This window comes from Stigmatopora nigra, chromosome 6 (genome assembly GCF_051989575.1).
Source record: "Stigmatopora nigra isolate UIUO_SnigA chromosome 6, RoL_Snig_1.1, whole genome shotgun sequence".
In the NCBI taxonomy this organism is placed as follows: domain Eukaryota; kingdom Metazoa; phylum Chordata; class Actinopteri; order Syngnathiformes; family Syngnathidae; genus Stigmatopora; species Stigmatopora nigra.
The window spans coordinates 1,715,001-1,727,500 of NC_135513.1; the positions used below are offsets into that span (position 1 = coordinate 1,715,001).

Genomic DNA, 12,500 nt, shown 5'->3' on the forward strand with positions numbered 1-12,500 from the left:
AAAAAAAAAAGATTAAAACAGAATTAGAATTCAGTTTTGTGTTAAGTTACATTAAAAGTTGAGTGTCTGTATATAGTTATCCAAGTTAATTTAAATAAATAAAACTAAAATCAAAAAAACATTTTATTTACACATTTAATTAATTTAAATGTGTTTGTTCGTTTACGAGTGCGTTGTTGCCGTGGATAAAGTCCCCCCGAACATCCCCCATCTCCGCCTCCGTATCATTGTCACTCCCCTCCGCCAAATGCGTCTAATTTTACATCTATTAAACACATTTTATTACCATTACACCACTCGGTCTTTATTACTTTGTCAATATATGGCGAATTAGAAGTAATAAAACCTATTTTCCAGTGTTTTTCAGAGGGTTGGAACAAATTAATTTGTTTTCAATTCATTTCAATGGGAAATTTCCGCTTGAGTTGCGATATACTTGTGATACCATCACAGTCTCGGAACGTATTTTCCATGTGTCTGCTTGTTTGTTGTTGGACGTTTATAAAAACCATGATACTCATCCAGGACTTCAGGTGAAACAAGCCCACTTTACTCTGCTGACCTCACTTTGTCTACTGATTTATTCATTTCTTATTTATAGATGTTATTTGTCTTTCTGTTGTTATGTTTGCACTTTGTGGTGAAAGCTTTAAATCTCATTATATTTGGATAATTACAATAACAAAATTCAATTGACTTTTCTGGGGAGAATGAGTATGATTGCCCTATAATTGGAACACACCTTCCGGTCCCCCTTTTTAAAAAGGAGGAACACTACCCTGTTCTACCAATCTAGAGACTCCGTCCCGGAATTTCACGTTGCAGGCCAATTTTATGGTACAATTGTTCTAGTTCATATTCACAAGTGGTAATTGAGATCCGATTAATCAAAGTGGCTTCAACAGTTGTCAAATTGATTCAATACCTGACCCGACGTCTTCTCAGAACAGAGATGGACGAAGCAGGCTTCTGTGGTCGTGGTATGACAGAAACTGCAGCCAGTTTGGGACGAAGAGGTGATGATGGAAGAGGCTGATAGTTTGAAAGCTGAAGAAAGAAAAACAGTGACTTTTTGGGGTTCCGGGGTGCAGATTTCCAATATATTTTAATGATTCTCAAGAGCAGAAATGGAGAGAATGTCTATTTAATATGTATGCTAATCATGCAGAATTGTATTGGCTACTACTACATAAAATCCCACATTACAGTAGGGCAAATAAATATTTAGTCAACCAACAATTGTGCAAGTTCTCCTACTTGAAAAGAGTAGAGGCCTGTAATTGTCAATATGGGTAAACCTCAACCATGAGACTTGTGAAATAGAAATAGTTTGATTTTAAAACAATTTATTTGAAAATTATGGTGAAATAATCAGTATTTTGTCACCTACAAACAAACAAGATTTTTGGCAATCAAAGAGGTATAACTTATTAAGCATCCATACACTCAGCGAGTGGATGCATCATGGCGGCAACTCTTTGGTCTCCAGTTTTGGTGTTTTGTTTTCTCAGTTTTATCGTTATTTACGAACATCTGCTAGGCAAACATTTTCTACAGTCGCCAGGATTGAATTACTTTCGGTAGGAGATGTAATATATCCGTCTCAACGGATTACCAACAAACCTACAATATCCCCGAGGACATCTCCAGACCACCTGGATCTTTGTGAATACTCGGCCCACCCAGCGTAGTACGACGGAGGCAGCGAAGGGAAATAAAGCAAAAGCAGGGCGGCCGGGCGGGCCTAGCTGCTAAGCTAAGGAAAAAAAATGCACAGAGCACCACTTCAGAGTATCTTCTTGACCAACACCAGATCCATCCCCCACAAAATGGAGGATTTGGAAATTCAGCTTGCTACCAACACCATCATCCCATCCTGCCTGAAATCTGCCACCATTATCCCTGTCTCTAAAAAGCCAACCATTGACATCCTGAATGATTATAGGCCTGTTGCACTTACACCGGTGATCATGAAGTGCTTTGAAAAGTTGATCGCCCACCATATCAAGGATACATCAGTTGACCATCACCAGTTTGCCTATTGAGCCAACGGGTCCACTGTCAACGTCATCGCTGTTGCTCTACACACAGCGCTGAGCCACTTGTAGCACCATGGGAACTATGTCAGGATGCTTTTTATTGACTATAGATCAGCCTTCAACACTATAATACTGGACATTCTGGCTGACAAACTCTCCCACCTTGGACTATCCTCTTCCATTTGCTGTTGGATTAAATACTTCTTAACCAACCAACCACAAACTGGTAGACTTGGTCTCCACCTCTCTTCCTCCATTACATTTAGCATTGGCTCCCCTCAAGGCGGTGTATTGTACTCCATGTACACATACGACTGTACACCGACCCACCACTCTAACTCTATCATCAAATTTGACGATGACACCACTGTGGTCGGACTCATCTCAGGGAGATGAGTTCGCATACAGAGATGAGGTCCACAACCTGTCTTCGTGGTGTTTGTTGAACAATCTCACACCAAACACCATAAGAACTAGAGAATAATCCTGGACTTTCGCAAACAGCAGAGATCTGGCCCCACTCCTCATTAATGGAGTATGCATAGACAGGGTCCAGTCATTCAAATGAATTGGGGTCGAAGTCACAGGAAAGTTCTCCTGGTCTACAAACACCACGGCAGTGGTGAAGAAGGCCCAGAGACGACTCCATTTCCTGAGGGTACTCAGGAGTACCAACTTGGACACTAAGCTTCTGGTAACCTTCTATAGAGCCACTGCTGGAAGTATGGCAGCAGACAGAAAAGCCATGTAGGGAGTGATCAACACCGCCCAAAAGATCATTGGCTGCTTTCTCCCCTCACTGGATGACAATGCCAGCCCTCGCTACCTTAGCGGAGCCGGAAACACTGTTGGGGGTCCATACAACCCTGGTCACAACCTGTTCCAGCTGTTGCCCTCTGGCGGACGCTACAGGTCTCACAATGTACAGACAAATATCCTTAAGGACAGTTTTTTCCTACAGCCATCAGGACTCCTGACTTGCGGTAGCACGACACACGATCCCTTCTGTGCGATGACTTCGAGGCGAGGTACCATGAAGGACGTTGGACGGTGATCTCCCTCCTATTGGTCAACTGAAGTTAAGTGAGGAGACAGTGGGAAGTATGTTATCCGTTTTTTTCTTTATTGGCATCTGCGAGGCAAACTTTTTCTGCAGTCGCCGGGATTTGTTTGTGCTCGGGGGGTGATGCATTGTATCCATAACGGCAGAATGCCAACGAGTCTGAAATTATCACTTATTTGGGCCTTTTGCCGCGAAAGCGCACCTTGTGGTGAAGCACTACCAATTTTGTCATACGCTGCTGGGTATGATGAAAATTAGGCTATTGTCGAGTTAATGATGATGATAAAGTCTATGCCCGATTATACCACTTTTTCCAGCTGCTGCTCTATGGCAGATGCTAGTGGTCTCACAATTCACGGACAAATAGACTTAAGGACAGTTTTTTCCCCCAAAGCCATCAGGAGTCTGAACCAGTTCTCCACTCGTTACCTGTTAATACAGGTAACGAGTGGGAAACTGGTTAGACCTTTTTAGAAGAAATCAAATCAAAAGTCTTTATTTGAATCATACACAGCTGTGCATAACGAAAACGGTAGTGATACTCCAGTGTGTTTTCCCAATAAGAACATAAGTAGCATAAAAATATAAAAAGTCACGTCCTGGCAAAGTAAATTCTGAAATATTGCAAATTGTTATTGCACAGAAATGTTTGTGTCGTGCTAACACGATTCAGACTCATGATGGCTGTGGGGGAAAAAAACTGTCCTCAAGTCTATTTGTCTGTTATCTATTTGTAGCATTTGTTTTAACTCATTTTGTATAAAAGTCGTCATAGTATCGGCCATCTATATACCGCCAAATGTGAAAGTTAACACGGCACTTAACCTCCTGCTAACGGTTGTAAACAAACAACAGCCTGACCACCTGAGTTTTTATTGTCGCTGGTGACTTCAAAAAAGCGTGTTTAAAGACTGGCCTACCTAAGTTTATTCAATTCGTAAAATGTAATACTATAAAAGACAAAACTCTTGACCTTGTCTATTCTAACATCAAACATACTTATAAAGCCACTTCCCTCCCTCACCTAGCGGGATCAGATCACCTCTGCATATCTCACCCCAGAAACACTCCACTTCGGAGGCTAAGAATGCCACAAATAGGGATAATAAAAACTTGGCCTGAGGCTGCTCTTTCTCAGCTGCAGGACTGTTTTCCCGGCACCAACTGGGAACTTTTCGAACATGTCAACCTCCAGGACTACACGGAAAATGTACTTTCCTACACCAAAAACTGATCTGACGTTACTATAAATAAATGGATACAGGTTTTTCCTAACCAAAAACCCTGGATGACCAATGAGAAGCAGGCACTCATTAAATGCCGTAACCCTGCTTTTAAATCAGGGGAAAATATAAAATATAGAGCTGCCGGAGCCGAGCTGAAAAGAGGCATTAAAAAGGCCAAGGCAGCATATACGAAGAAAATTGAGGAGCACTTAACAGAAAATAACCCAAAGAAGATGTGGCAGGGAATATGACATTACCAACTACAATAGCAATAGGTCTGTAAATGCAAATGCGCCACTAGCGGAATAACTGAAACATTTCTTTGCCTGCTTTGAGACTGACAAATCAGACCCAGTCTCAACACCCCCACCACCACCCTGCTGCAATCCACTAAAGTTCTGGGAACAGGAAATGAGACTGGTAATGCGGTCTGTGAACACCAGGAAGTACCTGGAAAGGTGCTCAAGCCAGTGCTGACCAGCTGGCTGGAGTTCTCACAAGCATTTTCAGTTGTTCACTGCAACAATCCATCATTCCATCCTGCCTGAAATCTGCCACCATTATCCCTGTCCCTAAAAAGCCAACCAATGACTGCCTGGATGACTAGGCCTGTTGCACTCTCGCCTGTGATCATGAAGTGCTTTGAAAAGTTGGTCGCCCACCATATCAGGAATACAATCCCCCCCTCAGTTGACCCTCACCAGTTTGCTTATAGAGCAAACAGGTCCACTATCACCATAGCTCTACACAAAGCACTGAGCCACCATGGGAATTACATGAGGATGCTTTTCATTGACTAGCTCAGCCTTCAACACTATAATACTGGACATTCTGACTGACAAACTCTCCCACCTTGGACTATCCTCTTCCATTTGCTGCTGGATAAAGAACTTCTTAACCGCTCTCGCTCTCGCGCTCTCGCTCTCTCGCTCTCTCGCTCTCTCGCTCTCTCGCTCTCTCGCTCTCTCGCTCTCTCGCTCTCTCGCTCTCTCGCTCTCTCGCTCTCTCGCTCTCTCGCTCTCTCGCTCTCTCGCTCTCTCGCTCTCTCGCTCTCTCGCTCTCTCGCTCTCTCGCTCTCTCGCTCTCTCGCTCTCTCGCTCTCTCGCTCTCTCGCTCTCTCTATCTATCTCTCTCTCTATCTCTCTCTCTATCTCTATCTCTCTCTATCTCTCTCTCTCTCTCTCTCTCTCTCTCTCTCTCTCTCTCTCTCTCTCTCTCTCTCTCTCTCTCTCTCTCTCTCTCTCTCTCTCTCTCTCTCTCTCTCTCTCTCTCTCTATATATATATATATATATATATATATATACATACACATATATATATATATATATATACACATATATATATACATGCATATATACATATACACATACATATATATATATATACATACATATATACATATACACATACATATACATACATATACACATATACATACATTCATATACACATATACATACATTCATATACACATATACATGCATTCATATACATACATACATGCATACATATATACATACATGCATACATATATACATACATGCATACATATATACATACATGCATACATATATACATACATGCATACATATATACATACATGCATACATATATGCATACATGCACACATGCATACATACACACATACACACACATACATACATACATACATACATACATACATACATACATACATACATACATACATACACACATACACGCACACACACACATACATACGTACATACATACATACACACACACACACATACATACATATATATCTACTTTAAGTAGATGTTCTCACAAAAAGTACAGTACTCCTCTAAAAGTACAGTCGAACCTTGTGATATGACCGCCTCGCCATATGAATTTCTTGTCTTATGACGAAAATTTCCATCGAATAATTCGCCTGATATACGATCGAAATTTTGTGATGTGACCAAGCCAGGTGGGCATGGCCATTTTTGCACCTCTTACCTGTATAAAATATTTCTACGACCACTGGGCGGACTTTGCATATCCCCACCTGCCAGCTTTTTATACCCCGCGTTGGGTACATTTGCATGTACACAATATTACTATGGATCGGCAGAGTTCTGCAAAGATAAGGTGATGACAATGGACACAAAACGCGAAATAATTGAAAGATGAGTGGGGTATGTGTTACTGAGCTCGCTAGGCAATACGGGAGGAATATGTCAACCATTTCCACCATCCTAAAGTGGAAGGACGCATCAAGACATTTGCCTTGATTATCGCCGAGGAAAGTTACATCCCCTAGCAAGTTTTCAACTGCGATGAAACTGTTCTTTTTTGGGAAAAAGATGCTCAGGCGGACATTCATCGTGGCAGAGAAGAAGGCATTACCGGGACACAAACCCATGAAGGACCGCTTAACGCTAGTGTTGTGTGCTAATGCGAGCGGTGACTTTAAAATTAAAATATATAAAATATATATAATATAGAAAATTAAATATTTTTTCTTGAAAAAAATCTGCGAAGCTCTAAATCCGCGGTAGCTGAAGCGTGAAGTAGCGAGGGAACACTGTATGCGTATTGTGAGGATATTTGTGTGTCATTTTCAAAACATTTCGAAGGGGAGGCAAGTTCCGAACAACGCTGGATGCGTTCGTTTTGAAGACTCAAGCAAATGGGCCGGGTGGGGTCAACCCGTATAATTAACTATCTAACAAAATTAGAATTCAGTTGTGTGAAGTTACATTAAAAGTTGAGTGTCTGTATATAGTTATCCAAGTTAATTTAAATGTGTTTGTTCCTTTACGAGTGCGTTGTTGCCGTGGATGAATGTCCCCCCCGAACAGCCCCACCTCCGTTTGTCTCTCCCCTCCGCCAAATGCGTCCAATTTTACATCTAATAAAAACATTTTATTACTATTAAAACACTCGTTATTTATTACGTTGTCAATATATGGCAAATTTGAAGAAATAAAACCTATTTTCCAATCCAATATCTTGTTTCTGGTGTTTTTTCAGAGGGTTGGACCCCTTCAATTGATTTAAATAAATAAAAAACAAAATAAAAAATAAAAACAGGTTAATAGACTTTTTAGTCAAAGTCGTTAAAGGGGAGCAAAGCTTCCCCCAATAAATGTTTTTGATGGGCTCTTAAATGATGTTTCCTGGTAATGTTTTCAAGTTTCTGGAAATGTCTCTCAAAAACTGAAGAGTTGATCACGCAGAAAATGGAAAAAGATTGATTAGTTACCTTTTACTAAATTGCCTAGAAACAAATATGAACCTCAAATGCCAGTAGCATTCCCTAAACATCAAAGACTGATACTTGCCATGTTTGGCCACTTGACAATAGGTTTTCCAGTGTAAGATTTTTGTGGATCATCATTGGCGTGCTCCTTTAGTAGTGCCTGAAAAACAGTAAATAGTGTGGCACACGGTCTACATGCCGAAATACATTTAGCCGACAGCCAACTCACCGAAAGGCGATCAGATACTGTAATTTACACCAGAATAGAACACATTGAGATTAATTTTTGAAATAAGGTCCTCAGCAAATCATTTTGAATATATATTTCCTAAAATATAGGGAAATTATTTAAAATTAAGATATATTTAACAGGTATATATTTCTGCATATCTCAAACTCCAAAAAGCTATCAGTCAAACAACTACAAGTTCAAATATGGTGCTGCTACTTAATAAAAAATATTGCTGAATACTCTTCCAAAGACAAGAGTATTCAGGAATATTTTCTATATTTATAATGTGCTAAAATAAAGCGGAAAAGGGCATTAAATGACTAAATACAGATACCGGAGCTTTTTGGAGGTTTAAACCGAGTCCAGGGTAGTGATTTTGCTGGTAAAAGACAACCATGGACGTCAATGGCGAAAACCCCCAAAATGCAATAAAATGACTTTAAATCCAGCCAAAAACAGCAAAATGCAATAAAATGACTTTAAATCCAGCCAAAAACAGCACAAAATGAATAAATACAAATACCGCAGCATAAATAAAAGTACTGGTGATTTTTAGAGACCCAGGGTGCTTGATTTCTCGGTAAAAAGTGCACTTTTAACCCGAAGCCCGACCCAATTGCAGTATTATTATAACACTTCCACCTGATGGACAAATGATATTACTGCAATTGGCTCCAGGTTAGGGATAAAAGTGCACTTTTTACCTAGAAATCAAGCACCCTGGGCTCGGTTATAGTCGTATTTATTCATTTAATGCTGTTTTCGGCTGGATTTAAAGTCATTTTAGTGCATTTTGGGGTTTTTCGCCATTGACGTCCATGGCTGTCCTTCACAAAGGAAATCACTACCCTGGACTCGGTTTAAACTTCCAAAGAGCTCCAGTATCTGTATTTAATCATTAAATGCCAATTTCCGTGTGATTTTAGCACATTATCAATATACAAAATATTCCTGAATACTCTTGTCATGGGAAGAGTATTCAGTAATATTTTTATTAAGCAGCAGCACCATATTTGAACTTGTAGTAGTTGTTTAATTGATAACTCTTTGGACTTTGAGACACGCAGAAATATATACTTGTTAAATATATCTTAACTTTAAACAATTTCCCAATATTTTAGGAAATATATGTTCAAAATGATTTTCTGAGGACCTTAATTCAAAGATTAATCTCAATGTGTTCTATTTTGGTGTAAATTACAGTATCTACTGTTATAACCCCTGTCCTTGTTTGGCCGTGAATAAATCAGTGGTCTAATCTAAATCAGTGGTGTCAAACATACATGAATGTTGTTATCTGTAACTTGTTATTCTAAATGAATGTTGTTATCTGTAACTTGTTATTCTAAATGAATGTTGTTATCTGTAACCCGTTATTCTAAATGAATGTTGTTATCTGTAACTTGTTATTCTAAATGAATGTTGTTATCTGTAACCCGTTATTCTAAATGAATGTTGTTATCTGTAACCTGTTATTCTAAATGAATGTTGTTATCTGTAACTTGTTATTCTAAATGAATGTTGTTATCTGTAACTTGTTATTCTAAATGAATGTTGTTATCTGTAACTTGTTATTCTAAATGAATGTTGTTATCAGTAACTTGTTATTCTAAATGAATGTTATCAGTAACGGGCCTTAAATGGCCTGCGGGCCGAGGTTGAAAAACTTATACACACACACGACCGGGGGCGGGGCGAGCGCGTCGGCAAATAGTCGTTCGGCTAATTCTACGTTTGGCGTAGATCATCTTTCGGTGGGTTGGCTGTCGGCCAGATGTCAGTCGGCTAAATGTTTTTCGGCATGTTGACCGGCCACAAAAGTGTATGTCAGTTAACAACACAGAAATTTCAGCAATTTGAAAAGATAATGTAAGACTACTACAACACTTTGTCCGGTGAGGGGTGGCAACAGGGATTCAACCTTTTCCACTTCACACTGTCTTTTGCATCCTCCTCCACACCAGTCACTTTAATGTTGTACCTCGCTACATACATGCATCCTTTCAAGCCATGTTCCCTCAAAGTAAAACACTCAACATCCTACTATAGATAGTTAGTAGATAGATAGATAGTACATTGTAAAATGGCTAAATAAAGTACAAACAAACTCAGTTTTGCTTCTGTTGCCTTTTAAAAAACATGTTTTTAAGCGTGTGTCCGTATATTTAAGCCTGTGTATGTTTAAGAGGGTGTATGTTGGATGTTGTATTTAACTTGAAAAATGCAACAAATTTAACAATGTTAAGGAAATACGGTGAACCTTTTTTTTTAGGTTGCATTCCTCCAATGGTGGTTCTGCAACTGCCTTCAAACACTCATAGTAGAGCCTTTGATACTTGCTCAAAATCTACTACTGCCCATGCAGGGCACAGATGAAAAAAAAATCTGAAATGCAATCTCCAAAATATCTCATCACTCACTTGTTACTTAAACAATGAGATCTGACCCGTCATATTTCAGAATGACCACTCAAAATTCGCGTAGGTGCCAAAGGTAAAAATTATGCTATTTATGTCCTCTGATTTGGTTGAGGTGTATTTATCATCTTTTATTTGCTGAGTTCCCTCTGCCTTCCAACTAAAACAACAAATATTAATATAAGTAATATACCTGGATATAGTAAATGGCAGGGGTATATTAATGGGCGCACAAATGGTAAGGTGCGATCATTGTTTTGCAGACTAAAACTACTTATTCCTCAGGTAATAACTACTTACTGCTGAATTAAGTCTGACTTGGAATTTAAATGAACTTAAGCATCTACAATTATGCCCCAATGAACACCATAGAAATCTTGCCAAAAAAGCTGAGTTGTCGTTTAATATACCCAGGTATATTGAACGGCAGGGGTATATTAAATGGCGCACAAACCGGAGGCTCAAAAAATGAAAAATCATTTAATATACCCAGGTATATTAAACGGCAAAATACGGTAATTCACTGAATGACGGCTTGTATTATCCATAAAAATTCATTCGTTAGGCAGACCTAAAAATAAAAAATGATAAGAGGGGTAGTCGCTACTTTTTTTGGTAAAACGTGAGAAACTTAGATAATTTCTTGTACATAACTTCTCCAAAACAAAATTTGGTTCATACTAATGTTGCTAATGGGTTGTTTGAAAACTGTCATGGCCAAGAAAAAACAAGAAAACCCACGACAAAAAGTTTATAGCAATGAACAATATCGTTCATCTCGGTCTTTTACCTTAATGTGTGTAATGAGTCCCAATGAGTTTTGGATGCCTGGTGGGACACACTTCTTGCTGGAAGGTAGAGACTCAAGTTTGCCCACCAAACTCCACAGACCTTCTAGCTCCAACGGAGTTAAATGTACTGCAGGTCTATGGGATAAGTGCTCTGAAACCTCTTCACTGACACTCTTCTCTTCTTCCTCCTCTTGTTGAAATGATGAATCTGCGCCACAGTGTATTTAATAATTTAAGTAGAAAACAAAAGTTAGCATCATTTCTTGAGTATAATGAACTTTTGTGTCTGTACATGTTATAAACTCCACAACTTTCAAATAGGCAGATTTCTAAAAACGTGTTTATTTGTGTGTCGACATTCTTTTCATTCATTTTCTGAACCGGTTTAACCGGTACTGGAGCCTCTCCCAGCTGACTTTCGGCCACGAGACAGGGGACATCCTGACTTGGTTGCCAGCCGATCATAAGGTACATTGAGACAGGCAAACATTCACGCTAACACTAATACCTTGGGGCAATTTAGAGTGCCCAACCAGGCTACCGTGCATGTTTTGTAATGTGGGAGGAAACCGGAGAACCCGGAGGAAACCTACGCAGGCCCGGGAGAACAAGTCCACACAGATGGACCGACCTGGATTTAAACCCAAGACTTCAGACCTGTGAGCTCGACGCGCTAACCACTCATCCGCCCACCCGTCTCAACATTATCAAGCCCACAAATCCATTACCCGGTATTTATATAAGAGGGAACAATGATTAAATGGGCAAATTAATACATCCATGGGATTTCTAAAAGTGAAACAAACTTTGCAATTGTTATTTTTTGGTCTGCCATTTCTGAATTTAGGAACTGTTTGTGTTCTTCCATTTTCTCATCATGTTTTTTCATAGTGGAAAATGACAGCAGAAATGTTGATGTAGCTTTTCTAAGCTTTCCCTGAAAATGTGATGTTGAATACTGTTTTCATCCAAGTAATTTGAGAGCTGTTTTGAGTCCCCCATTGTAACATTCTTCGGAAGAGATTAGTACAAAAACACACAATGCAGTACATTTCATAATTGAAATGGTGAGGGCGGACAGAAATGTGGAGAGCGGTAGGAGGAAAAGTAGGAGACTAGCTGCTTTCATTAATAGCAGATGGTGGAGCCCCGGGAACAATACAGTGAAAGAGAAACTTTGCATTCGAGATATCGAACTAGTAGCTGTTAGCGTCAGGCGGTTTTACATCCCCCAAAAGTTCTCGCACGTTATCGGAACAACTGCGTGTATACCTCCCTCCGCCGATGCGGCAGTCGTTCGAGAGATGCTTCACGCTAATGTGTCGCAACTGCAGACATATGTATATGCACCTTATAGTCGTGAAAATAAGGTACGTACATACGCACATATGCGCGCGCACGCGCACGCGCACACGCACACGCACACGCACACACGCACACACACACACACACACACACACACACACACACACACACACACACACACACATATATATATTGTATAT

The 12,500-nt window shown here is 39.8% G+C and overlaps 1 protein-coding gene across 1 annotated transcript in view; it reads right to left on the bottom strand.

Moving 5' to 3' along the window:
- LOC144197627 (lysine-specific demethylase 2A-like) overlaps positions 1–12,500 on the bottom strand; it is a 113,929-nt gene that overhangs the window by 32,453 nt on the left and 68,976 nt on the right. Inside the window, 3 exon segments of the mRNA XM_077718118.1 lie at positions 926–1,047; positions 7,638–7,715; positions 10,995–11,203. Coding sequence (XP_077574244.1) covers positions 926–1,047; positions 7,638–7,715; positions 10,995–11,203 — 409 coding nt within the window.